General features: G+C 50.6%; 7 protein-coding genes across 7 annotated transcripts; 1 reads left to right on the top strand and 6 right to left on the bottom strand.

Annotated features, from left to right (window-relative positions):
* Positions 1 to 3,403: 3,403 nt before the first annotated feature.
* On the bottom strand, positions 3,404 to 3,859 carry STEHIDRAFT_161383 (uncharacterized protein; the record flags this gene model as incomplete). Its single annotated transcript, XM_007308922.1, has 1 exon — positions 3,404 to 3,859. One exon carries the CDS (start codon positions 3,857 to 3,859, stop codon positions 3,404 to 3,406), a length of 456 nt encoding a protein of 151 aa, XP_007308984.1.
* Positions 3,860 to 4,952: 1,093 nt separating this feature from the next.
* STEHIDRAFT_124857 (uncharacterized protein) lies at positions 4,953 to 6,773 on the bottom strand (the record flags this gene model as incomplete). Its single annotated transcript, XM_007308921.1, has 7 exons — positions 4,953 to 5,120; positions 5,186 to 5,241; positions 5,296 to 5,382; positions 5,449 to 5,680; positions 5,745 to 6,016; positions 6,075 to 6,258; positions 6,319 to 6,773. 7 exons carry the CDS (start codon positions 6,768 to 6,770, stop codon positions 5,066 to 5,068), a joined length of 1,338 nt encoding a protein of 445 aa, XP_007308983.1. The 3' UTR covers positions 4,953 to 5,065.
* A 575-nt stretch (positions 6,774 to 7,348) lies between these two features.
* Positions 7,349 to 12,104, bottom strand: STEHIDRAFT_85434 (N-terminal acetyltransferase A auxiliary subunit). Its single transcript, XM_007308920.1, has 16 exons — positions 11,915 to 12,104; positions 11,651 to 11,844; positions 10,976 to 11,179; positions 10,666 to 10,822; positions 10,357 to 10,482; positions 10,154 to 10,264; positions 9,478 to 10,079; positions 9,265 to 9,396; positions 9,130 to 9,209; positions 9,007 to 9,076; positions 8,882 to 8,936; positions 8,550 to 8,630; positions 8,252 to 8,473; positions 8,088 to 8,186; positions 7,768 to 8,018; positions 7,349 to 7,662 (listed from the first exon to the last, which is right to left on the bottom strand). Exons 1-16 carry the CDS (start codon positions 12,048 to 12,050, stop codon positions 7,462 to 7,464), a joined length of 2,721 nt encoding a protein of 906 aa, XP_007308982.1. The 5' UTR covers positions 12,051 to 12,104; the 3' UTR covers positions 7,349 to 7,461.
* Positions 12,105 to 12,255: 151 nt separating this feature from the next.
* STEHIDRAFT_65848 (cohesin-associated protein Pds5) lies at positions 12,256 to 17,439 on the top strand (the record flags this gene model as incomplete). The annotated part of the gene is made up of 19 exons (XM_007308701.1): positions 12,256 to 12,879; positions 13,120 to 13,615; positions 13,701 to 13,849; positions 13,917 to 13,981; positions 14,045 to 14,131; positions 14,231 to 14,290; positions 14,354 to 14,485; positions 14,566 to 14,614; positions 14,681 to 14,750; positions 14,871 to 15,004; positions 15,084 to 15,247; positions 15,308 to 15,704; positions 15,784 to 15,951; positions 16,059 to 16,267; positions 16,360 to 16,480; positions 16,551 to 16,724; positions 16,751 to 16,899; positions 16,981 to 17,242; positions 17,332 to 17,439. The coding sequence occupies 19 exons, from the start codon at positions 12,256 to 12,258 to the stop codon at positions 17,437 to 17,439; spliced, it is 3,618 nt and encodes a 1,205-aa protein (XP_007308763.1).
* A 1,994-nt stretch (positions 17,440 to 19,433) lies between these two features.
* STEHIDRAFT_161380 (uncharacterized protein) lies at positions 19,434 to 21,382 on the bottom strand (the record flags this gene model as incomplete). The annotated part of the gene is made up of 4 exons (XM_007308919.1): positions 19,434 to 19,718; positions 19,767 to 20,119; positions 20,182 to 20,744; positions 20,814 to 21,382. The coding sequence occupies 4 exons, from the start codon at positions 21,380 to 21,382 to the stop codon at positions 19,434 to 19,436; spliced, it is 1,770 nt and encodes a 589-aa protein (XP_007308981.1).
* A 256-nt stretch (positions 21,383 to 21,638) lies between these two features.
* Positions 21,639 to 23,809, bottom strand: STEHIDRAFT_171625 (uncharacterized protein; the record flags this gene model as incomplete). The annotated part of the gene is made up of 3 exons (XM_007308918.1): positions 21,639 to 22,132; positions 22,187 to 22,530; positions 22,603 to 23,809. 3 exons carry the CDS (start codon positions 23,807 to 23,809, stop codon positions 21,941 to 21,943), a joined length of 1,743 nt encoding a protein of 580 aa, XP_007308980.1. The 3' UTR covers positions 21,639 to 21,940.
* A 283-nt stretch (positions 23,810 to 24,092) lies between these two features.
* On the bottom strand, positions 24,093 to 26,179 carry STEHIDRAFT_124852 (uncharacterized protein). The gene is made up of 3 exons (XM_007308917.1): positions 24,985 to 26,179; positions 24,571 to 24,914; positions 24,093 to 24,510 (listed from the first exon to the last, which is right to left on the bottom strand). The coding sequence occupies exons 1-3, from the start codon at positions 25,973 to 25,975 to the stop codon at positions 24,304 to 24,306; spliced, it is 1,542 nt and encodes a 513-aa protein (XP_007308979.1). The 5' UTR covers positions 25,976 to 26,179; the 3' UTR covers positions 24,093 to 24,303.
* Positions 26,180 to 26,697: the final 518 nt, after the last annotated feature.

Genomic DNA, 26,697 nt, shown 5'->3' with positions numbered 1-26,697 from the left:
AGCCTCAACTCAGCCTTAAGTTCTGACTAATGTTAAAGGTAAGTTTGAGTATATACCATCGATACAATTCGACTCTTTTACACCTTTTCCTCCATCCTGTACAATAAAATTGGAGTTTCCGTCAATGGCGGCCGAAAAATCCTAGGGGGAGGGCCCAGTGGCACCAACCTCGCCACCTCTGCGACCCGTTCGGCAGTCCCCGAGGTCCGTTGTTTCACACATATTACTCATTATAATCTTCGCCCAGCTACTTTTGCGAATGGTGGATGTTCTATATACTAAAATATGCTATCGTAATACATATTAATATGCTGAACTACTCGAGAGGCCGCGTAACCTAGAGAAAAATACATATACCAACTGTCATCCGCGCAGATGTCATCCGTGCGGATTGACCATCCGTGGATATTCTTCCCACGGATCTCTGGATGCATCCGGATGCATCCAGGGAAAGCCCTGGGCGATTGTGTGCGAAGTCAAACATTTCGAGTGTTGCGATGACGAAACCGGTTTATGCTGCATCACGGTCATACCGTATATCATTACAGCTGTTTGCAATGAGCCTTGTCCGAGGCGACTTTTTCTTCGCGCCGTTTCTGGGCGCATCCCCCGAGCACCACTGGCGGTCCGTTTCACTCCGGCGCTGTGTATCCCCTCTCAATCCCCCTCTGACCCTGGCGAGGCTTGTGGCGGGAAACTCAAATATCTGCAAAGAGAGAATCTGTCTCTGCATCTACCGCACAAGACCTCTCCACTTCAAATATATATCTGTATATTTGTATGTATTTTTGACTACATTTTTCTGCCCACGTTTTGACATCAGTGAGCTGTTGTACCTCAATCAAACCTCTATCACCCAATTTCTCGGAGCACGATGACATTGTCATCACAATTTATAGACTCTACAGGCTTTCTCTTCACATTGGAAATACATACAATAATTTTCCGTACCTATTCCCAGAGTACAGACATCATACTGCCTGATTTTCCCGTTGTCTGTCGTTCAATCACAGGAAGACAGTGACGGTGGCCCTATGCTCCGGCAACTTCATCATATGAGCATCACCCGGAGGCCCTCTCATTCCGCCTGCTCGGAGAAAACATCGCCTCTGAAAAGGTTAAAAATTATTGTGAGTACCGACACTCACTTTCAATTGCGGGCTGGTTCAAAGTCCGCCGCGCCGCGTCTCGCTTACTCCCGTAGCCGAGCTGCCGAGTGGCTGCAGGCTGGTCAGTTTTGAACATGGCAAACCAGATGCTGTGATGATTTGCATAGCGACACCCAAGATGGACCACATATAAAATCGTCCAAAGTATGTTTATTTAATTTGGTTGCGACAGAATTCTTTAATCTCAGCGTGAACGAGCTACATGACAGACATTATGCTCATATCAAATCACTCGAGGAGAGTGAAAAATTCTGTCGCAACCGAATGAAGTAAATACATGTAAAATAATATCCTAGAATTTATTGGATTTACCTGTGGGGTGTACATTGAGTCAAATGTTCAATGGTCTGGTACGTAGGTGCCACCCAGCCAAATCAGTGAGTCTTACTGTGGCCCGCGTCGAAATGGCGTGCGGCTTGCTCGGCAGCGTTCAAAGTCCGCCAGTTTGCAACTGACATGGCGCTCGGTGGGAATGCCGGTACTCACAATGATTTATTGAAACGGCTTCAAATATCGTGCATGAATGGGTTCGTCTTCAGTTTTACATCAAGTCTACTTACTAAGTTACTTATGACGGATCGTGTTTTTGTGGCACCAATCGATGGCAGCCGATGTTTCCTCGTCCTCCTCTTGTCCCCTCCCACCATAATGTCCGAGAGTAAGTACTACTTTCTCGATATTGTACAATACGAGCCTTGCCTCTAAATAATTGCGTTGATCTGAGAACCTAGGGCGGACACTGAGAGAAACATGGAGCACAGGCCACACCCGCTTGGCTTTCCATAGTACCCAATGTGTATTAGAATTCGACCATACATTTAGCCAGTTCAGAAACCTTCAGACATTTGTTATATATTGTCGGATATCAAATTGAACTGCTACAAGTATGCCCTATTATATGTAGTCACTCCATATCGGGGCAGAAAAAATCCTCCATTCCAATAATGCGATGGGCCCTTTGTCGCATGGCCTGGCTGTTGTGTAGCATTGCGGAGGGTCTGAGGTAGCATTTGATAGAGTGAGTCCACTCCAAAACCGATAGAAGTAAAAGAACATACGGCAGCGACAGTAGCTCTCCTGTATCTTTGGACAGGACGTCGTGTACAACGACTCCCTGTTGAATGTCTATTATGAGCTTAAATCCTACGCATCGTGAAATAGGGATCACAACATTTGATAGCCTCCTCGTTCCCCTCCATACCAATGGTACTTCTACACTCCGACTATCTCGATACGTCAATCGCCGGCCTGTCTGCAGTTATTATAAGCGTCAGTTAGAGCAACTCAGTGAATGTTGCCTGGGCCACGGCGAAATATTAATCACTTTGAATCTAGGGACGTTTTCAGCGAATCTGATCGGGAGCCAATCCAAAACCCTAACGTGGCGCAAAGCGCGCGACTCAGCGTAGACCTGTTCTAGTTCTCGCGCGTGCTGAGTTCTCCACTCTGTAGGCCCGAATATGTAGTTCGGATCACTTGCTGCTTCAATTATGGGCCTCACATCCCTGCAGAATTCTACGTCAAGGACAATGGTAGGATCATCCATATCGGTCCGTGAGATAGTAAACGATGCTTGACAGTCCGAATGAGAGCTAGTACCAATGCATTAGCGTAAGGGTTTGCGAAAATGTCACGAATTCAGCTCATTCGGCAGGCTTACCAAACGGTGAGTACGTCAATGTCTACACTGAGCACAACTCTTCTACAGCACGGACACTCAACATCAGAGCGGTGATTTGGCCGTGATTTCCGATGTATGATAGCCTTCATCTCCACCACAGTTCCGGGCTTCATCGTTGTCGACCACTCGGCATGGTCGATCAAGCTGAGCAAGGAGCGACTCCCAGCGGTCGTCAGTTCGTAATCTCCTGTGACGATGAACCTGTTGCCTTTTCGGCCATGAAAGTACATCCTAAGCATTCCATCAAAAAGCTTTGCCGGCGACGTCAGGTTTTTTTATTCGTTGCAAAAACTGAGTTACGATACCTCGGGAGTAGCGCAGAGATCTAGAGGTACGTCAACGATATGATCGTACATGTCTCGAAGCCGTATAGGTGCTGTGTCGGCGGTCGCTCCGCCTTCCCAGGTGTATCCAATACTTATGGGAAGGTGCCTCGTCAAACAGTCAAGCGTACGTCGGGTTTGTTGCCCGATTTCATCTGTCATTGCACTGAATCGAACATAATTTGTAGGTAACGAATGTTTAAAAGGTTTCAGTGACGGAATCTGATGGCCTACCGCTGCGCGAATGACATGACAACTTGGATGGTCTTGACGTGATATATCAGTTGCCACCGTATTTTTTTTACTTCGTCATCCTTGACGAGCAAACCCCATCCGATCTTCCTCCAAGATTCCATCATCATTCGTTTTGATCCTCCCCTTCGCAACTTGTCCTGGTAGGTCATTACCTTCTTCTCGAGAATCTCCAGAACATCATGCGACGATTTAAGAGCATTACGACCTGTATGTACCAAGGCGGGAGAAAGTTGTGAAAGCCGAGTCAATGTCGAACCTGTGGTGGCCATTCGAAGGATGCGGACCAATGAGTCGACTTCGACAAGTAGCATGAGATAGTCCTCCGATCCACCAGAGGTAGCATCTAGTGACCTCTTGACCTTCTGAGCGAGATCAAAGAGGGCGACGAAGTCACCAAGTGCACCGAATGAGAAGGCTGCGATCGAGGACATGGTCGCCAGTGCTAGAGAGCGAGCTACGAGCGACTCTCGACTGATGAGAGCCTGTGGGTGCTGGAGCGCCAGGATATCGATAAGGCAGCGACAAAGGAAGATACATGCGGCCAAGCATACGGTGCGAGAGGGGAACTCCCGGACATGCGTTCCAAGGATTACGGGAAGACGTCGAAACCAGCGCCGGGGAACAGTCATGAAGACCAAGCATGGGAGCGTCCTGTTCCGGCCCATGGGCGCTCACTCTGTGCATTGCACGCGGGAGAGAAAAAAAAGTTGACCGCCTCCCGTGTCACATCCGGATACTTAACGGCTGGAGTTTCGCCTCTGATCACAGTCCTTTTTTAACCAGGATTGTCGGCGCGCAGAGAAGTCGGAGAGAGTGTGGGCAACTTCGCTGCTATGTAGGCTTTGCCACAAGATGTCAGAACTTGTGAATGGGATCGGGTTTCAAGTTTCAACAGTTCTGCAACAAATGCCGATGGACTCAGAAAGGAGGGCCAAGTACGGCGGAATGCAATAAAAAACGACGACGGCCGGCACTTTCCGGCGCCGGATCATCTGTGAAGCTTACTAAGTTACTTGCCACCTTCCCTTCGACTTTCGTTTGACTCACTTGAGTTTAGATCCTTGCCCAACAAATGACCACGCATACATACGTACCGACGCACTGTATTCGGCTGCGTGGATATAGTCCAATGTTGGAATGAGTGATTGGCCTGCCGCCTAAGGAGGTGTCAATGACGTGATGGTACTTACACTGGCATTCAAGTTGACAGCATCGACCTCAGAAGCTGTTCTATAAGTACAGTCCGCTGCCATGCCATTTCCATGCCATTCGCCTGGTCTGTGCTACCTGTAATAATCCCCGTTTACTATGGCCATAACCTCACAACTTCGGAGCAGTATAAGAGCTGAGTGCTGAGCGACCTTGGACCGGTATGGTGGAGAACGTAGTCACAGTGTTCTACATGTCCGATATCGATGTTCAACCCCTTGTTCCTCCCGGAACGCACTCAGGTATGTTCGGTCGCGTCGTTGCTCTATAGAAAAGCGTAGACTTGAGTTGATTTATCAATCATGCGTCCACGGAGGCACTTAAATCAGATAGTAGGATTACATGAGAGGGTATCGTGACAAGCTCGCTACGCAATATGGGTCAATGTCCTCGTTCTACATGCGGCCGTCTGCAACGAACGCGAGAACTTATCGGTCCATATCTATCTCGAGCACTGGTATATTGTGTACTAAGGCGGAGGGACTAGCACAACGATCAAATAGTGAGCGAGTACAATATCTGTGACGGACAGCGATGGAAGCACATACGGTAACGACAGTAATTCCCCAGTATCTTGACAGAATACGTCGTGCATGACAACACCCTATCAACAAATATAAGCTTTTGGACCATATTGAATACGAAGAAAATTCGTCACATTGGATAACGTTCTTGTCCCCTCCCACAAAACAGGCACTTCCTGAGTCGATCCAGGATCTCTGTATGTCAGCCGCCTGATACCCTTCTATCAGTGTGATGTTGCCTCTGTGAGTTCGGCGAGGAGTTTAAAGCTAGGACAAATGTCACTCGCCTGAAACTTTGGAACCTGCCGAGCATACCTGACCTGCAGCCAGTCCAAAAGTCTTACATGGCACAAGGCCTGCGATTCTGCATAAGTCTCCTCCAATTCTTGTGAGTGTTGTATCCTCCACTCCGTAGGTCCATATATACAATCGGGGTCTAGAGAACCATCAACGTCCAGAGAATTGATCGGATCATCAATGTTGGTTCGAGCGATAGTAAACACGCAAGGACAATAAGGACTTAAGGTAACGTATAGATCAGCCTGTTGCATCGGACTACGAAACTTTAGAGGAGATTGCTCACCACGGAGTGGAAGTATCAACTCTGACATCGTGCACAATTCTTCGACAGCGCGGACACTCAGAATCAGTGCGATCATCAGGTCTCGACTGACGCCGAATGATCGCCTTCATCTCCACTTCTACCCCGGGCTTGACGACTGTCTTCCACTGAGCAGGCTCGATCAAATGCAGTAAGGAGCTACTACCAGCGGTCGTCAGTTCGTAGTCTCCTTTGACGATGAATCTGTTTCCTTTTCGGCCCTTGAAATACATCCTAAGTACATTGTCAAAAAGCTAAGCAGACGGGATCAGGACAGTGGGCATTGATGATGAAAGAGGAAGACATCATTACCTCAGGAGTGGCGCAGAGGTCGAGAGGTATGGACAGGACGTTATTGTACATATCTCGAAGCTGTATTGGTGCCGATTCTACGCTCATGCCTCCTTCCCAGGTGTACCCGATGCACTGTGGAAGGCGTCCGGTGAGGCGGTCAAGCATGAGCTGTGTTTGCTGCCCCACTTCGTCCGTTCGGGCACTAAGGCGAAATGCATGAGTTGGTGTTCAAAGCAGCGCAGAGAGAGGACTCGATAGCTACCACTGCGCGGAAGACATCACGACTTGGATGGTCCTGACGTTATACGACAGCTGCCACCGTAACGTGATCACGTCTTCGTCTTTGACGAGCAAGCCCCACCCGATTTTTGCCCAAGATTCCATCATCTTTCGGTATGATCCTCCCTTTCTCAACCTCTGCTGGTAAGTCTCGATTTTGGCCTCGAGGCGTTTCAGGTTATCTTGCGCTGATTGGAGAGCATTACAACCTGTCTGCACCAAGGATGCTGGGAGCTGCGAGTGTCGAATCGAGGTCGTAGCTATGGTGGCGATTTTCAGGATGCGAACCAAGGAATCGATATCCAAGATTAACGCCTGATAGTCCTCCGACGGGCCAGAGCTAGCACTGAGATGTTTTATGACCTTCACACCAAGTTCTATCAGGGTCACGAAGTCACCAAATGCGCCGAATGAAAAGACTGCAACGGAAGACATGGGCCGTCAAGGAAGGGGCAAATCTACGTCAAGTGTGAGCGAACTTCTAGGTTTAAGGCTAGCGGGTCGGCAAGAGGACCACAAAGGAAGACATACGGGGCCACCGGTACGGTTTACGAAGAAATTTCCCAGGTACGCATCCCGGAAGACAAGAAAAGCGCCAAAGGACAGCGGCCGTGCGGCGGACCAAGTATACTGATATGGAAATGATCACAGGCTACATCCCGGTCCTCTGCGGCTTGTGGATTCGCGAAGCAAGAGCAAGAAACAGAGTCGAACTTGAAGCTTGAACACGGCAGGACTGTCCAACATCTAGTCTTGCGCTGTCCTGCGTCGAGAGGTTTAACTTGAACTAACCCCGGGCCACTGGCAGATGCCACGTACCGCTCTAAGTATTCTAACGCACGGCATTCTCCGAGCCATACGTTCAACAATCTGTTTCTCTTTCCAGTCTGAAATACAGTGTACGGGAAGTTAGAGACTTGGCCACAGCAGTTGAGTCCGTTATTCCATCATGATCCCTCTTCTTACGCTCAGTGTATGCAGTGCTTCTGCGACATGGATGCAAACATATATATGAGTCGAGAAACGTGCAGTTCTTGTTAGTCTTTCCTCGTTCCACATCCTACACTAGCAGCGAACACAGTGGCTACACGACACCAATCTAATCTCCAGTCCTTGCACAGGCGAATCAGGCCATCACCTCCTTCTCTCCCTTCCCAGACTCCTCAGGTACTATCTCAGCTTCCTTCACCTTTTTCTTCAGTTCCGCCTGCTCCGCCGGCAGCTTGAACACCGTCGACTTCTCGAACTTGGAGTCGCAGGCTACACGGAATTCGCCTGTTCGTGGTGATTTGAGGTCTTTGAGGAAGGAAATGATGTCGAGTGCGGTCTGTTCGACAAATTCGAAGTTGTGTCAGGACTTGAAATGTCTTTCGCAAAGAAGACGAGTGGCTGGGAGGAGGAAACTGGAGATGATGCGAGGACAGGCACGTACCGGAATATCTAGTATCACCTCGGGCCCCAACACCCCGAACAGGAGATTCTCGACCTCTTCTCTTGAACCGTGGAGTACCTTCAATCCCTGTGCAGCAGCCAAGACCGCACGGGGATCGCTCGGGTGTCGTTGCAGGTATGAAGAGTTGTAGGCTTCGCTCGTTTGTTCGCTTTCGGCGGGGAGGAGAGCAGAAAGGGCTTCGGAGACGATGGCAGCCGTGGAATCAGGGAGTGGTTCGGATAGTGATGAGTCTGTATTACGTGTGAGTATACACTATAAAGAAGGGGGTCCAAACAGTGGTATGAATGGACAAAACGTACGAGTTTTGCGGAAGTGGAGTAGCCGAGAGTGAAGCTCGGGGTGTTCACCATTGAGAGCTTTAGCAGCGGTCAACGCCCTCGCAGCCAGTAGCCACTTTCCTGTAACCATGATCACAATGAGCAGCTCTTCCTTTCGACTCCGCGGGAGAAAGAATGATACACACCTCTCCTCACAGAAACATCATAAAGCGCAATCCACACGCGAGGGTCCTTCTTCACCCTCTGCACATCCTCACTCTCGCTCTCGGCGTCGATGATAGCAAGTAAAGGACTCAAGAATTTCCACGCTTTCTCAAGGGGATCAGTAGACGTGAGAAGTTTCGAGCCATCCGGGTCCTCGTCTTTTGCGGGCGGGACGTCGAGGCCTTTGTCCTCGCTTGCGGAGACTGTGGCGATTGACGTCGTATAAGCAAATAAACATCAACGCCAAATATTCAGGGGAGAAAGGAGTGCTCTGCATACCTTTCTTCTCCTCTGCCTGCTTCTCCTTATGAGCCGCCTTCTTCGCTTTCTTCTTCGCCTTCTTGTCAGAGTCGGTATTGCCTGCAGAGGACAACACGTTCCAAGTCTTAGCAAACCTCGAAATCAGTCCGACCGCGGCATTGGCAGCGACAGCGACATCGGCATGATGTTCATTATCGCCTTGAGCCAAAGCTTTGCCGTTGTGGGACATCGCATTGACCGTCTGACTATGATCTGGACCGTGGGCCACACGCACTGTGTCCAGAGCGAGCGCCACACCGGCTATTGGCTATTGCCGGCGAGAGGAATGCGAAAGAGGAGCAATCACGCACCGGACTCTAAGCAAGCCTGGGCGGCGGAAGGGTCGTCGTGCACCTTGATGTATATCTGACCAGACAAGCAGCAAAAAAAGTCAGCAGGGGTCGAAGATGCGAGATTCGAAGCATATAGGACTTACTCGAGTAGCGGCGATTGCGGCGGCGACGTAGGCAGGATGGGCTCTGAGCTTGTCTTCCCACTTGAGAAGGCTATAAGTGGGTTTTAGTTGAAGTTGCATTCGTGGATTGAACAGTCCACGCACTCGAGGTAGATGTTGACGGTAGATTTGCGTATTGAATATCCATGGAAATCGTACTGGTCGTCCTCGATCTCGTCGAAGACCTGCGGGGATCGTTAGTTGGAATCTCGGTGGACTCGAGCAGTGAGAAAAACACACCTTGTGTATCGCATGATACTTTTTGAGCGCAAGATGTAGCTTTCCCGCCCGGTTCTGCGCGTTGGCTTCTTCAGTGAGATATATCAACGACTGCATATCCTCCAAGTCCGACCCCGGGCTCGGCGCGTCTTTCTGCAGCATAGGCATTAGTTCAATAACTCTTCTGACTGTGGCTGGTTCGACGTAATATGATGAAAGAGGAAACAAGTTCACCTTGGTGAACAACCCGAACACCTCCGAAGCCTCATCCACTCCCCCAGCCCTCAACCAATACTTCCCACACTTTGCATTCAAGAACCTATCCTGCCCATCCAGCCTCCTCGCTTCCTCCATCGCGCCCACCGCCCCCCAGGGATCTCCCACCCTCTTCAAGACCCTCGCCTTAAACATAAGGAGTTCAGGCAAAGTGGGGGTATGTTGGATCGCGGTGTCGAGGAGGGAAAGGGAGAGGTCATGATCGGGTCGCGATTGCGATTGTGCGGGGGAGTCGGCGGTCAATGAGGAGAGGGAGGGGGAGGGGACGGAGGAGTAGTGTTGGGCGAGGAAGTAGAGTGTCCAGAGGTAGGTTGTTGGCGGTTCGTGGGCTGAAGACGACGCTCCCGCAGAGGACTCGGTGGCGGAGGGATCAGAGGTGGAGGGTTCGGAGAGAACGGCGCCGGATTCCTCGAGCGATTTATACGACTCCACGACTTCTTGTATGATCTGTCGTTTTGTAGGGTCCGAGGAAAGACTTTTGACGTCTGCGAAGAGGGAGGGAATGCCCTTTTTGAGGCCGCGGAGGAGGTAGGGCTGTACGAGGGTTTTGAATTCGTCACCTGTATACGACGTATTTTTGTCAGCTTTAACGAAGGTTGAAAGGGGGACGGGTGTGGCGTAAAGAATATCTCACCTGTGGCGACGGTCAGAGCGAGTCGTTTGGGTGTATCTGCACGGGGATTCTGCTCCGAAAGCTCCTTTAAGATGTGGAGTGCTTCTTCGCGATTCGTTTCTGAGATATCGTCTACATACGCAGGTTCACGTCGTAAATGAGCTTTTTCTATAGTTCTTTGCTTGGGGAAATTTACGTGAAGTGGAAAAAGTGCGGCAGCCTACCTAGGTCGATGTTTTTGCTCTTCAACAAGCCGCGATAATACTCATGATTATCTGGGTTATGTTGAATGAGTGAGCGCCAAGCTTCGTCTGCACCGTGTTCCGAGTTCATCTTGGAGAGCAATCGTGCTGTTGAAACGAAGGATGAGTATTTCAAACGTCGACGACTGTAGACGATTCCATTGCTGATGGGTTCTTTCAGCACATATCGTCCCAGCGGACAAGGTCAAGCTTCCATATTCACATAGGATGCAGATTTCAAGAAAGCCCGTAACAAAACATCCGACGACAGAAACAAGAGAACGAACGTACCTCTCGTCTCCATGATCGCCACTCTATCCGTGATGACCCTCGACTTTGCACTGATGTCGAGCAAGCGCAAAGCCTCCTCGGTCTCCTCCAGCTCCTCCAACACACGTACGTGGTACAAGACCGCTTCAGAGTGTTCTGCATCGTAATCTGGCACGTTCTGATGTTCGTCAGTATCTTCGCCACATTCAACCACAAAGATACCTCGTAGTGAAGTAATGAAGACGGATTATAGGGAGAGCGGGTAGGAGGCGGGTAAATGGGATCAAATGTATGGATGAAGATTCGATGACCACAAGAAAGTACAAAGCACCTTCAACATCTTCTCGTACCCTTCCAGTATCTTCTTGGACTCTGCGACGTTCCCGTTCAGATGATGGGCCACCGCAAGTCCGATCCAGTTCTGGCGAAGGTTTGGACGGAGTCGGAGGAGCGTGTGCCGGGTGTCGACAAGTTGGTCGTAGAGACGAAGTTGGGTTTGCAGGTGGGCAGCATCGCGGAGGATGTTCATATTCTCCTGCAGGCATGGAAAGGAATGGTTGGGTTTGTAAGTCGGTATATGGGACGGTAGGAGGGAGGGTATGAATGGGTGGATAAGGAGGAAAGGGGCATGTCACAGGAGCAAGGACAAAAGGAGAGCGGACGAAGTGATTCGCTTCGCCGACCGGCACTGGTACATTCACCGCAGAGAACAGGTCATATACAAACACAGGACGAGTCGCGCCAATGCTATTTCGGTATCGAGGTGGATGCTATCCTTCCGGCTGAAGACGGCATGGAATCGGACGCGCGTCCTAGGAGTTCGATATTTAGACGTATAGCTTGTCCTCAAGTGAGAATACACTTAAAGCCTGACATCGAAGGAAGTGTGGGGCCGTAGAAGCCGAGGAGTAAACTCGTGGGCCACACAAGGCAAGCAGATGCGGGAACGATGCGTGCAAAATGGTAGAGCAGAGCTCCCTGCAAATCATGCGGCGAAAGAACGTACCTTGTCGAAGCGCAACGCTTGCGTGTACGACTTGAGAGCCTCCTCATAGTTTTTCTCTCCCTTCTGGATGAGACCGAAGACGTGCCAGACGATATGCGAGGTAAGATCAAAGCGGATGCCTTTCCGAACGAGCTCGAGGCCTTCTTCCCGTCTGCCCATGTGGGTCAGAATGAGGCCTTTCATACATAATGTCTCTGTTAAATCCAACAAATATCATGATGTCAGGAAATTTAGATTTCGTGGACGACCGAGAGACAAGCGGACCGCCATGCTCTGGATTCTTCTTGAGTATTGCGTCTGCAGTCTTGATGCCCTTCTTGAGCTGCCTGTTTTCGTAAAGACCGAGAAGTTCCTTGAAGAGCGTCGCTTCCTTGGATGCAAGAAACTTTTTGGGAGGCATTATATGAGAATTAGTGACTTGCGGAGGAGTAGTGTGCTCGGAGAGGGTACAGAGAAAGTCGGACAGATCGGGCGAGCCAAATCTGGACGACGCGGTGGCCTCAAGTGGCGTAAACACGGACACACAACGCGCGCGCTCACGACACGCGCGTCGTTTATTGTCAATTTCACAACTCTCTCCTTCCCCTCATCTGCTCCCCCCAGCAATGGTCGCCAAAACTCGTGGCGGCGCACAGCCATCCCCAAAGAAACTCAAGTTTCACGATAAACTCGTAGGCAAGGGGCTCTCGACAGACACACTTCTCAAGAAGCTCAAGACGCTGCACACCGAGCTTGCAGATCTTGACCAGGAGACGGTCGACACTTCGACCCTCGGAGGACCACGCAAAGAACTTATCCACCAGACAATCCTTCTCCACAAAGATCGGGGCGTTAAGGCTTATGCAGCCTGCTGTCTTGCCGATCTGCTCAGGCTATACGCGCCAGACGCACCATACACCCACCACGAGCTTCGCGACATCTTCCAGTTCTTCTTCCGTCAACTCTCCGCTGGTCTCACCGGCCCAGACGCGCCCTACTACAATGAATACTTCCACCTACTCGAGTCACTGTCGACTGTCAAGAGTGTCGTGCTTGTTTGTGATCTACCAAACTCAGACGAGCTCATGGTCGACATCTTCAGGAGCTCCTTCAACCTCGTCCGCCTTGATCTCGCGAAGAAAGTCGAAATGTTCTTGGCGGATATTCTCGTTGCGTTGATTGATGAGTCTCATACCCTGCCATCTGAGTTGTTGGAGACTATTTTGGCGCAATTTAAGGACAGGAAGTCGGTGAGTTGTGTTTATGATCTTCGCCTTTCATTTTGTGGCGCGTTTCCCGTCGTTTGGACCTGTCAATAAGGTCTCATTCATGACACATACCATCCACCTACTTGAGCGATCTGGTTGAGCTCTTGTCCTCGAGCGAAGCAGCCGCGGCTACCATGCCCCTTTTGCGCCAATCGGTGTTTTACCGCTGTGTGGCACGCCACAATCTTGAAACCTCCTTACTCACCGTCCATATCTTCCCAGGGGCTGGACAACCCAGCATACCGTCTCGCAGTTCAAGTCTGCAACGCCACGGCCGACAAACTCCAACGCCACGTCTGCCAATACTTTACCGACATCATCCTCGCCCACACCTCCACCCTTTCCTCCAGCCATCGCGCCTCCTCCCGGGACTCGTCACCCCCCGACTCTGAATCCACCCTCGCCGACCTCCGTTCCGCACACTCCTTGATCAAACAACTCAACCGGTCCTGTCCGTCCCTATTACACAACGTCATCCCACAATTGGAGGAGGAGTTGAAGGTGGAGGACGTACCATTGCGGACGATGGCGACGCAGGTGTTGGGTGAGATGTTTGGGGACGGGAAGGCAGGGAGTGATTTGGCGAGGAAGTATCCGACCACTTGGAATATGTGGTTGATGAGGAAGAATGATAAGGTTGTGGGCGTGCGACTGGCGCTTGTGGAGGCTGCGAAGGGCTTGATTGCGAATTTGCCAGAGTTGAGGGAGCAGGTCGAGGGTGAGCCTTTTCTTCCTTTCTTCTCCTCCTATATATTGCGGCAGTGCGACGCGGTATGGAGACAACGGCTGATCTGTGGTTATAGAGGCGTTGCAGACAAAGATGTTTGATCCGGACGAAAAGGTTCGCGCGGCGACCTGCAAAGTATACTCACATCTCGACTATGAAACTGCACTCCATCACGTCTCGAAAGGCACATTACAAGTCGTCGTGGGTCGTGGTCTTGACAAGAAGGTAGCCCAACTCATCTATTGATCCCCTGAACCGAACGAAAGCTGACCGTCCTAACTATGTTGTTTAGCATTCCGTCCGCGTAGAGGCCATGAACAGCGCAGGAAAACTCTATAGCCTCGCCTTTCCTGAGATGTACGTCCTGCACCTCCCTAGTTGTTAACATAATACTTATCCGTTCAATTTTTGGGGCTGCAGCGAAGCAGGGGATCCGGCAGCCATCCAACAATTCGCTTGGATCCCACAGGCGATCCTTCAAATGATCTCTACGACGGCGGAAGTCAAGTACGTTGTCCCATCACTTCCAAAGGTTTTTTCGCTCACCATGCAGAAAAATGCTAACCTCATGCCACGTTAACGCCACATCAAACTTATCATAAATAGAGCCGCCGCCGAACAAGTCCTCGCCGAATACATCTTCCCGCTTCCTTCCCTAGCCTCTTCGTCTTCATCCTCAACTACCGTTCGCCGAGCAGACAAGAGCTCAGAGAACGTGGCGAGCGGGAGCAAGACCGTGCATGGTGGCGCTGCAGGGGATGTGGATGAGGTGGCGTGGACGGATCGGTTGTTGCTCATTATGCGGTTCTTGGACGAGGGTGCGGTGGGTGGGTTGTTGAATTTCTCGGGCATCAAGGCGGTGTATGTCCTTTTTCTCATTTCTGTCCTCCCCTGTGCATGTGAATCCCGTTGCCTTTTCTGACGTTCGAGCGGGTGGATAGCCGGCCAACGGTGTATGAACGGTTCATTGACGCTTGCGAGGCTAATAACGTCCGTTTTTTTTTCTCCTCTCGGTGTCATTATGGTATTGACTGGTATGGGGCTGACTTTGTACAGGGCGGCGTGATCGACGACAACGAGGATAATGTGATCAGAATGTTGAACCTTGTTATTCAGAGATTGGCAGGTTCGTCTGTGCCTCGTTCCTCTGTCCACTCCCATGACTTTATTGGGCTCTCATTCTATCGGTGGTCGAGTTTATTTTTCTCGTGGCTGACAACCTCTTTACTATTATCTCTGAATGTAGCAACATTCACGGACCCGCAGAGAGCGACGGACGATCTACAGACGTTCGCAAAGATGAACGAGAAGAGGCTATATAAGCTTCTTAGGACGGTGATGGATCCACAAACGGATCTGAAGACGCTGGTGAAAACTACCGTAAGCCTTCCCTTCTTTACCTTTCCGCCCTCCTTTCGTTTAAATCACGATGCCTCATGCTTATATGTCGAATTTACAGAACGAAGTCCTCAAACGAATCGACGCCTCCTCGCCCTCCATCCTCCCCACTTTCACAACCTTCCTCCGCCGCTCCTCCCTCCGCCTCATCAACCAATCCTCAATCCCTACCCTCCTCAAGCGCATGCAGAACCCTTCCTCCAGATCTTCACACTCCGAGTCCCAGTCACAAGCTCTATCGGCAGGCGCATCTACATCAGCTTCCACAGTCGCAAATCACATGAGTTCAGCCCAGGCGGCGGCGAAGAACGCACAGGCAGTACTGATCTACGTGTCAAAGCACCTTCCACAGCTCTATAAGCCCCACATCGCCGAACTCACCAAGGGAATAGCTCTCTCCAACGACAAACCATCGTCAACTCGTAACAGCCGAAACCACACCGCGGGTACCGCACTTCCGGATGAAGAAAAGATGAAGACTGTGGAGGTGTGTCTGCAGGCGTTAGCGTGCGTGGGCGCGTGGGACGAGAAGGTCGTGCACGGGCTGGCGGACAGGGATAAGAGGACAGGGGAGAGGGTGAGGAAGTATGTCGTTGAAGGGAATGAGAGGTGTGCGAAGTTTGCGGCGAGGTTGGTTGCGAGGATGAGGGGCGCGGAAGGTGTTTGTGGCGCGCTTGTGAACGTAGGTCTTAACCCCTCGATCTATTTATCTATCCTTTTCTTGCTATGACCTCACTGAAATCCTGGATGGCGTTGGATAGACTATCGCTGATGCGCTGGAAGACGTGGACGAGGAGAAGCTGGTGGCACACATCGCTGTCCTTTCAGAGTTTGCGCATGTTGCGCCGGATGCATTTGAAGAGCAGAGCGAGGCCATCATGACGTTCCTTGTCAAGAAGGTCCTCATGACGCCTGCGCCCATGGACCCGGTTAGTCGCTCCGCCTCCTTTCTTCCTCTGTCTGCCTGGCAAATCGCTAACTAGGCGATATCTACATTTGTTCCTGATTTTGTCCGCACCTCATTTTTGCGACACAGAATGACATGGACACCGACACGGAATGGGTGGAAGATGAGAATATGACGCCTTCCCTCCGTGCGAAGTTGTTGGCGTTGAAGGTCTGCCGAAATCGGTGTATGGCACACGCTGAGGACGAGACAGCACTGGATATTGCGAGTCCGGTGTTGAAGATGTTCCTTACGCTGTTGGAGCATTCGGGGTCGTTGACGGCTGATGCGCAGGACGAGTAAGCCTACACTTCCCTCCCCTTTTCAGCCTGATTCCGCCTCCATGAAGGTGACCGGGAAATGTTGCTGACCCAGACTCGGATTATGGCAGCCCGAAGGTCAAGTCGAGGATGCGGCTCCAGGCTGCGGTGTCGTTGTTGCATCTTTCGACGATGACGAAGTACTCGAATTATGTTTCAACCAATTTCGTGTTGTTGGCTCTGACGATCCAGGTTGGCCCTCGCTTTTCTCCGCCTCTCCCTGTACCCTATATTGTGTGGCTTTACTGACGGCGTTACTTAGGACCCGTGCTACGAAGTTCGGCACGGATTCCTCCAGAAGGCTATTATGTTGCTGAAGAAACTGCCCGCCCACTTCAACCTCATCCCATTCTTGACTGTACACGATCCCGAGGCGGATGTGAAGACTATGGTATGCCTTTGTTCCCTTCGCTCTCTTCACTTCTTCATGTACTTCGTGTTCTGATACAAAAATTTCACCAGGCAAAAGCTTACGTCTCCTACGCCTTCCGTTCCTCACCTCAATCCGTCAAAGTCGACAACTTCGAGATGATTTTCGTCCGGTTCTTACATCTTTTGGCGCACCATCCGGATTTCGCGCTCACACAGGAGGGGTTGCATGATATGGCAAAGTACGTCCGATTCCTTGCTTCTTGTTCGAGCGCGGTCTCGATATTTCTGGTTGGTGGATGTTGACGATGGTGACATGCTAGGTACATCGACTTTTACCTCGAGCTCATCTCCACAGCGGATAATGTCTCGTTACTGTATCATCTCGCCGGGAAAGCGAAGACGGTCAGGGACTCGGAGTCGCATGTCTATAGCGAGAACCTATATGCACTGAGCGAGCTCGCGCAGCACGTCATCAAACAGCGGGCACAATCTCACTCGTGGACGCTACAGAGTTATCCGGGCAAGGTCAAGCTGTTTTCCGATATCTTGAGGCCATTGCCGAGCCCTGAATCTGTCAATGAGGTGCGCTTCTTCTTCCTCTCAGTGTGAAGCATTTATCGTCATGTTAACGGTGCTGTGGCGGTGTTATTGTCGATTTTTTGTGGCACTAGATCCTGAAGCATGTGTACTTGCCGGCGGAGACAATGGAATGGTTGAAGGAACAGGGCAAGGCTTTGAGAGCCGCTGCGATCGCGGACGGCAAGGTTTGTGGTTTATAAAAGGGTCTTTGCGGCGACCATCATTACTCATCTCGGACTTTTTGTAGGAAAAACCTAAGCCTGTTCGCAAGCGTAAAGCTGCCGCTGTTCCACGGACCAATGGTCAAACTAAGTACGTTCTTCGTATTCAACTTTACTCCAAATGGTATCTCACTGATATTGGGATACAGGCGACCACGAGCCTCCGGTGGTCGTCGCAAGAGCAACAAGTATGAAGACGATGATTCTGACGAACAAGAGTCATCGGAAGGAGAGGAGGATGATCAGGATGACGAGGGTCAGGAAGATGCCACGGAGGCGAAGTCTGTGTCGAGTTCGGATGAGGACGGAGAGGAGAGGAGACCGAAGAGGGGTGCGAGGACTAAAGCGAATGTGAGTCCGATTCTAGCCTATATATATATATTGCTCTTAAACTGATACGTGTGCCATATCAATTCAGGAAAAGATTAAGCAACAGGTCAAGAAGAAGCCGGCAAAGAGAAAGGCTTGAGTTAGCCCAAGAAGAGCGCCCCAGGAGACCGCTGCAGGACGACCTATGTTTGCTCCATATACTCCATTTCCTTACCTCTCCGCACGTACGTATGATTCATCTCAAGACTGCTCTATGATCTATTTCCGCTGCCTGTTCAAACCTGCTTCAGTGCCTGTCTATAATCTGACTCTGGCTCTATACTGCTTGTCGGCTTGCTACATCATCACTTGCTCTGGTATCCTTATATGATTGCTCATGAGGAATGCTCTGTTATCGCGACGTCTGGTCTTCCGGACGCATATCTAATAAGTTATCGAATGTTGTTTGTTATCTATTCGAGATTCGGTGCTGTTCCGCTCTGCCTGGTGTGTCAAGTTTCTCGTTTCTCGTTATTCAGTGATCTCGGCATGGGCAAAGATGATGGAACACTTTTCACAACACATTAGCATCCAACTGGTGGAATGCAAGAGATATTTGCACATATACGCTGCGAAGCAGAGCACAGCACGACATAAATTTCGAAAGTAGATTTTTGTTGGATGTTTGCAAACCTTCCTACAGCATCTGGCTTTTTTGTTGCAGGTATTCCCTTGAAGCTTGGTCTCATCCAGCTCCGGGATCTTATGGCCATGTCAAGTCAGTAACGGAGCCGCCCTATCCTCTCTCGACTTCTTTCTCTGAATTTTTTCTCTCTTGCGCGTGCATTGTGGGTAAGCGCTCAAGGTCCTCAACAGGACAACATCGCTCCCATGCTTAGTCCGCATGACTGTCCCCTGGCGCTGGTCTCGACGTCTTCCCGTAATCCTTGGGACGCATGTCCGGGAGTTGCCCTCACGGACTGTATTCTTGGCCGCACATATCTTGCTTTGTCGACGACTTATCGATAGCCTGGCCCTCCAACACACACAGTAGAAACGTCGCTCGCACCTCGCTCTCTAGCACTGGCGACCATGTCTTCGATCGCAGCCTTCTCATTCGGTGCATTTGGTGACTTCGTCGCCCTCCTTGACATTGCTCAGGGCGTCCCTCGGTTGACCTACATAGATCACGTCAAGAATAGAGGTTCCCGTACTGTGGGAGGGTACAGGAATACTATCCAATGTCACAAGTCTTCATTTTCGTGTCCAATATGGTCTGAGTGCTTATACTTGTCAACAGGGAGTTGTCATGCATGACGTTGTCTCTCAGGAAACCGGAGAGCTACTGACGTTACCGTACGTGCTTTTCGGTACTCCAGAGTACTGATGGCATGCTCATTTTTTCCTCGCCGTGTTAGCCCCTCTGCATTGATACACAACATACGAGTTCTCGAGAGATGGTTGCACCTATTTTTCGAGCCAGGCAATAAAGCCGTCTTTCCACACCTAGAATGAGGAGGTTCATGTCGGACAACGTTGTGTGACATTCAAGCCCCTTTTCAATCAAAAGACTGCACTAGCAATCATCACACTGAGAAATTCACATATAAGGGCAGGAAAGCGCGAAGACAAATGAATTTTACAACGTCGGTGCGCAAGTATGTTCATGGCCGGCGCTCGTTCACAGATCGCAAGTACTCCATGTCATCTAACATCATCTCTTCCATCATAAGATAAGGGAGTTCATCCTCATCATAGTCTTCCTCCTCTTCGTCATATATTTCCGGGTCCTCGTCGTATACGCAATCCCCTCGATCGGGCCCATTGAATTCAGGTCCTATATGCAGGTTGATGCGCACGATTCCATAGGCATCGTCATCGGCGCATACTGGCATGGCTTGTATCTCTTTCGCGAAGGCATCATCGAACGTATTCTGCTTAGCAAGACCCTAAAAATGGTCGGTAAGATTCTATGTTCATGAAACTAGAAAGCGCACCTTCTCCCACGACCGATATGCGACACCGTTCAACACGAACTCCAGCCTGCCTCCCATTTCGAAATAATGAGAAGCGAATGAGTACTGCCCCTCCGAGTCGTTGACCATGCAATTTAGCTCCTGCAAAACCGCCGGAACGGTCGGTACGTCGCCGCGTTCAAGTACAGCAGACACAGCTGTGTAGCAGGCTGAATACCCGAAGATGAAAGGTTGATCGATGGGCTGGGAGCGGACGGGATGAGAAACGTATTCGATCATATTTATCTTGTTGACGATTGCGGCTGGTAGGAAGCGCCCCGGACGGCGGGTGTGCATCTTTTCCATTATGCTACTTGACGACGTTCGAGCGCAATCTAGAAGATTCCACAAAACATAAGCACACAATTTTAGGACGGACAGAAACGACGGGTCTTACTTCGAAGGCGAAATGCCATTCGCGGACTAAGCCATCCACCCCTGCATTGGCCGCAAGTGCATCCCCACTTGATCAACTCGGCGGGCGGTGGGTTTAGACCCATCTCCCGCATTATGAGTACCTTGCACTGGCACATCGAGTCGTCATGCCCCTTAAACTCCGATTCTTTTTTGAGCTCCCGGATTCTCGCCATTTCCACATCCAGATGATTCAAGGGGGTACGTCCATCATTGTCCTTCTCGTGCAGATCGTCACGAGCGCCGAGCCTGAGTATCTCGGATACGGTGGTGGGACGGCCACGGAAAGCAGCTACATGAAGTGGTGTCACACCCTGGTGGTCCTTGACGCGGATGCAGGATGGGTCTGCTGCATGCTGCTGGCGAATATAGTCGAACAGGGCCTGCCCACGACCAGAGCGAAGGGCAGCCTGTATACGGAATGGGGCATCAGGTCTCATGCGTGCCTCCTCGAAAACCATGTCGCGAAAATCGGGCAAACCATCTTCATGCAATTCTCCCGGAAGGGGTGGCATGACCGGTTCTGCATCGCCCGAAGACGGAAGGCTACGAGAGGGGTGGTTGGTGTCCATGAGCGCATATCATACGAAGTTGGATCGCCCAATGCGTCTGAACCCTATTTTTGCAAATATCTTCACTACCGATTCTTCGATAGCAATAAGCTCGACTTTGGTCCTGAAAGTAGGCTCGAAGGCGGTAGGCCATGCATATGCGAATCGGCAGGATGCGACGTGTTCGGAGGTGAGGATCTGGCGTAGAAGCCAGGTACCAACTCCCCTTCCCCTGTAGTCTGAGTCTACGAAGATGTTTTGAATATAAAGAATTGACCCATGGTCCAATTCATGTCCCCACACCCCAGTGCCCTTGTCCCTTGATACGATCCACTTTCGGTGCAGCTTCGCGCGCTCGGTGAAGAGTTCGGTGGCGAACTCGAGCATCTCGTCGTCGTGACTGTCCATGACATCGTACCAGTCATCTAGAAGAACAATGCGGTCCTTGTGGATAACGAAACTGGTGGAGGATGCAATAGGGGACGGAGAGTTTGAACCGGGGACATAGATTTGGTGCTCTAGAAGGAGTGTGTGACGCATTCCGTCTTGTTTACCACATCTCGTTTTGAGACGAACGTAGAGGTCATCCGAGTCGGGAAGAGAGTGTGTAGTAGATGAGTGGAAAATTGGCATATCGAGTCGCTTTTTGGTGTGCAAACGGGCTTGCTGGAGGAGAAGAGTTCGCGTCGTCGACGTGTTCAACGTTGGCTATATTTGTTCATGTTCGGTTCAATTGACGTAAATGCTAGTAAGCAACACGCGTTTCCCACTGGTGCCACAGGAAACCATATTACTGACAAGCCACACGAAAGATCCAGTCAATATTGTGAAACCTTCTACAACAGGTCTACGCACCTTCGATTTTGATAAGTATGGGGCATGGTATGATAGACAAGTCGATAAATGGATGAGCATGTTTCGGATCAATTACATACTTACAAAGTGCCCATGCACTTGGATGCCAGTGCAACAATTGCGTTTTTGGTTGCAAGTATGCAACAAGCCGAATAGGTGATGAGAGGGAGCGTCATCGAGTAGAAAAACCAACACATAGGGAACTCATATGACACAGACAAAGCGAGACGACGAAATCAGAACCGATCCCACAAATACGCCACGATGTCAAGTAACTCGACTCCTAGAAGTCCATACACAGCGCTCGAACATGTCCTTCAGCTATTCTCCTGTTCATTAGTCGACAGAGTCTTCCGAATCTATTTCCTCGTTTCGAGCCACTTCTTTATCAGAGTCAGGGTCATGGGTAGGTCCGTTGAACTCGGGTCCAAGGCCCATGTTGATGCGAACAATATCGTAAGCGTCGTCGTTCTCGCATGTGGGCATGCCCTCCATGTCGTCGTCGAAGGTATCGTCTCCCGCGTGTCCCTGAAAAGTAATTGAGATAAGACACTGCAGTAGATGCTGGCGTATTTCACTGACCTCCTCCCATGAGCGATATGCAACGCCATTCAAGACAAACTCGATTTTTCCTCCCTTCTGCAAATAATGATTCGTGTAACGCGTATCGTAGTCGAGAGATGTTAACTCCTGCGAGACGGTTTGAACTGTCGGAATGCTACCGCCACGAAGGACGGCAGAAACGGCACTGTAACAGGCCGAATATCCTTTAATGAAGGACGGGTAGATAGGTTGAGCGCGAACGGAGCGAGGAATGACGTCGATAAGATAAACCGTGTCAACACTTTCGAGAGGTTTGGGGTGAACCAGAGAACCAGAAAGATCCACTGAGTCGAGTATCTTGTCTGACGATACTTCAGCGCAGGCTAATGCGGTGCAGAATAGAAATACTTGAGTAAAGTAAACCTAGGAAAGCGGAAATGAAAACCCTCACTCACTTTCGAGACGAAACTTCATGCGCGGACTCAGCCAGCCTCCTTGGCACTGTCCGCAAGTACATCCCCACTTTATCATCTCGAGCGAAGGAGGTGGTAGACCCATAGCCTCCATGATGAGTGCCTTACAACGGCACTTATAAGTCTCGTGGCCTTTGAATGGTCTATGATTGAACTTGGCGAACTCTCGTGCCTTCGTCATTGCGTCGTCGATGCGTTCCAAAGGCGTTCTTCCTTCTCCATCCTTCTTGTGCACATCGTCACGAGCACCAAGGGACAGTAGCAGCGATACGACGGCAGGGCGACCCGCCGAGGTGGCCATGTGAAGGAGCGTGGCGCCATCTGGGCCTCTGACGAAGATAGAGGATGGATCTGCTGTGTGATGAGCACGTATAAGGCGGATGATCACCTCACTGCTGTCGACGAGAAGCGCTGCATGGAGTGGGTACTGGGCCTCGATTTGCGCCACAGTGTCGAAGGCACGAATATCCCTGACAACTGGTGGTTCTCCGTCGTCATTCTTCACTTGCTCGGCGAGAGGAAGGTCAATTGGTTTGGCATCTTGAGATGCGGAAAGGTGACGGGAGGGATGATTGGCATCTGCGATCGCGTAGCAGACAAAATTAGACCTTCCCACCCGCCTAAAGCCCGCGTTTGCAAACACCTTCAGTACTGCGCCCTCAATGTCCGCGAGATCGGTCTTGGAGAGACGGGATGGGTAGAGTGGTGTAGGCCATGCGTATGCGAATTGACAGGCTGTGACGTGTTCGGAACTGAGAACTTGCTGTATGAGCCATGAGCAGAGTCCCCTCTTCCGGTATTCCTTGTGAACCTCGATAGTCTCGATAAAAATAATGGCACCTTCATCCAACTCGTGGCCCCAAATACCCGTACCCTTCTTAGCTTCCGAGTCGATCCATTCCAATCGCAACTTGGCGGATGAGTCAAAGAGAGCATATGAGAAGGTCTCGGTCTCCTGGCTGTGGATGTCCATGGCACCGTGCCAGTTACCTTGACGAGCAAGACTGTCTTTGTCGATGATAAGGCTGGCAGCAGATGCTATATATTTCGTTGGCTTCGACGAGAGTAGAACTGTGTGCTCGAGTATGAAGGTGTGGGGCTGCTCATAATGTTTTTTGTATTTCGTTTTGAGCTCTACGGAAAGCCCGTCAGGAAGAGTGTGCGAGGTTCGAGTTTTTGTAAAGGCCATGCTGGACAGTTTTCGATAGTGCAAAGCAAGATGTGTGCCTTTGAGGGGAGGCGAGATGGAAGGTCCAGTGAAGCAGATCGAAGTTTCGAACACGGCGGCTTTCAATACATAAGAAGAATCGCCGGTGTCAAACATCCGCAAACAACCGACATTCGTCACGTACTGACGCCACCAAAAGTCGAGTGCCTTCACGATGAGAATCTGACTGTTGCACACGGTGCTATGGAATTACGCAAACGATAATGTGGGTACAAAGTGCAATGAACCGGGTAAATCAGCACAGTAGCTTGAACGAGGGAGGGATGAATAACGAGGTCAATGTCGAGCACAAATGAGCCGCACTCGGAATCCACCATATGGATAACACAGAAACGATAAGATGACATCAGGGCTGAGGAGTCCCACGTATAAGTACATCACAAAGCCAAAGAGTACAGTTAACTCGAGATTCGTATACAGCGCCCGAGAATTTGTCTCGGCCATTATTCTGCTCTTTAGTCGGAGGAATCTTCCGAATACATTTCCTCGTCCTCATCCTCATCAAAGCCGGAGCTCGAACGGCCATAATCGGGTCCGTTGAACTCGGGTCCAAGACCCATGTTGGTGCGGACAATGTTGTAAGCGTCGTCGTTCTCGCATATGGGCATCCCTTCCAGGTTGTCGCCGAAGGTGTCATCGAACGTGTTGTCTCCAGCGGGTCCCTGAAAATTGATATAGGTAAAACACTGCAATCCCAGTAGACACGGGCGTATTTCACTGACCTCTTCCCATGAGCGATATGCAACACCGTTCAAGACAAACTCGATCCTACCTCCCTTCTGGAAATAATGGGCCGTGTAACGCGCATCGTAGGCGGGAGACAGTAATTCCTGCGAGACGGTTTGGACGGTCGGAATATTACCGCCCCGAAGGACGGCGCAAACGGCCTTGTAACAAGCCGAATATCCGTGGATAAAGGACTGGTAGATGGGTTGTTCACGAACCGAGTGGGGGACGAAGTCGATGAGATAGACCATGTCAACATCTTTGAGTGGTTGGTAGCGAACCAGAGTACCGGAGAAGTCCATTGTGTCAAGTATAATGTCTGACGCTACTTCAGCGCAGGCTAATACGAAGTAGTACGGGACAGCAAGTTTAGTAAGGCGAACCTAATGAAATGGAGATGTAAAACACACTTTCAAGACGATATTTCATGCGCGGACTCAGCCAGCCTCCATGACACTGTCCGCAAGTACATCCCCACTTCATCATCTCGAGCGAAGGAGGTGCTTGGCCCATAGCTTCCATGATGAGCACCTTGCAACGGCACTTGCTCATCTCGTGGCCCTTAAACGGCACGCCAACCATTTTGAAGAACTCTCGTCCCTTGATCATTTCGTCGTCGATGCATGCCAGAGGCGTCCTTCCCTCCTTATCCTTCTCGTGCAAGTCGCTACGAGCACCAAGGGACAATAACTCCGTTACGACGGCAGGACGGCCTTTCGAAGCAGCCATATGAAGAAGCGTCGAACCGTCCGGGCCCTTGGTGCGAATCGACGAGGGATCTGCCGCATGATGGGTGCGTATAAGGTCGATAATAGTTTCGCTGCTGTCGGCGAGGAGCGCTGCATGGAGCGGGTACTGGTCGTTTATTTGCGCGGCAGTGTCGAAGGCGAGCCAATCTCTGACGACCGGAGGCTCTCCGTCACCGCTGCTCGTCTGCTCGGCGAGAGGAAGGTCAAGTGGTTTAGCGTCTTCAGATGCGGGGAGGTGACGTGAGGCGTGTGTGGCGTCCACCATCGCGTAACAGACAAAGTTAGACCGCCCGACCCGCCTAAAGCCGGCGTTCGAAAACATCTTCAATACAGCGCTCTCGATGTCCACGAGTTCAGTCTTGGAAAGACCGGCGGGATATAGTGGCGAAGGCCACGCGTATGCGAATTGACAGGCTACGACGTGTTCAGAGGTGAGGACCTGCTGTAAGAGCCACGAGCCGATGCCCCTTGCTCTGTACTCCTTGTTGACCTCTACACTCTCAACAAAGAGTAGTGATCCGCGGTCCAGCTCATGTCCCCAGACACCCGTACCCTTCTTAGCCTCTGAGCTGATCCATTCCGGACGCAGCTTTGCCCGCGAGTCGAAGAGGACAGAGGAGAAAGTCATGGTCTCTTGGCTATGTATGTCCATGGCGGAATGCCAGTCATCTTGACGAGCGAGACGATCCTTGTTGATGATAAGGCTGGTAGCAGATGATATGGATTCCGTCGAGTTCGACGAGAGAAAAACCGTGTGCTCGAGTGTGAAGGTATGGGGTTGCTCATAATGTTTTTTGTATTTCGTTTTGAGCTCGACAGAAAGCCCGTTAGGAAGAGTGTGTGAGGTTTGGGTCTTTGTAGAGGGCATGCTGGGCAATCCTTGGGGTTAAAAGCGAAATATGTGTGTTTGTTGAGAGATGAGATGGGGGTTCGAGTGAAGAAAGTCGAGCATGGCGGTGTTCAATACGTTCGGATTCACCGTGGGAAGTAAGACATCCGCAAACAACCGATCTTGTGCTATCAAGAATGAGCGCTTTCGGGCCACCTCCGTTATTGTAAGAATCTGACTTTTGGACAAGGCATTATTGAATTACATATGCGAACGGTATCGGTAGCTTACAGGGTGGTCACTGAAGAAAGGTACGGCCAGTAACGAGCAAGGAATAAGTAACGAAGTCAAGCCTGGCAGTCGCAGATGAGCCACACTCGGGATTATACAGTAAGTACAGCGCCGCTGAAAGCAATACGGTGAGCCGAATAAGTCAAGCATATCTTGGACTAATTCATGAGCAAAACGCAGAGTTCCAACGAACGATAGGAAATTAACAGAGCCTCCTTGAAAATCCACACTAAGCCGCCTCTCGTCAGACGCGG

This window comes from Stereum hirsutum (assembly GCF_000264905.1).
Source record: "Stereum hirsutum FP-91666 SS1 unplaced genomic scaffold STEHIscaffold_16, whole genome shotgun sequence".
Classification (NCBI taxonomy): Eukaryota; Fungi; Basidiomycota; class Agaricomycetes; order Russulales; family Stereaceae; genus Stereum; species Stereum hirsutum.
Note: the sequence above shows the minus strand (reverse complement) of the source record. Positions and strands in the feature narration are given on the sequence as shown.

Coding starts and splice junctions, on each gene's coding strand:
- STEHIDRAFT_124852 (XM_007308917.1), bottom strand. CDS start 25,975: ATGGACATACATAGCCAAGAGACCATGACTTTCTCCTCTGTCCTCTTC. Junction 24,915..24,984: donor CATGAAATATCGTCTTGAAA/GTGTGTTTTACA, acceptor ACTTCGTATTAG/CCTGCGCTGAAGTAGCGTCA. Junction 24,511..24,570: donor CATATCGCTCATGGGAAGAG/GTCAGTGAAATA, acceptor ATCAATTTTCAG/GGACCCGCTGGAGACAACAC.
- STEHIDRAFT_85434 (XM_007308920.1), bottom strand. CDS start 12,050: ATGCCTCCCAAAAAGTTTCTTGCATCCAAGGAAGCGACGCTCTTCAAG. Junction 11,845..11,914: donor GAAGAATCCAGAGCATGGCG/GTCCGCTTGTCT, acceptor TGGATTTAACAG/AGACATTATGTATGAAAGGC. Junction 8,187..8,251: donor TGATGTTTCTGTGAGGAGAG/GTGTGTATCATT, acceptor TCATGGTTACAG/GAAAGTGGCTACTGGCTGCG.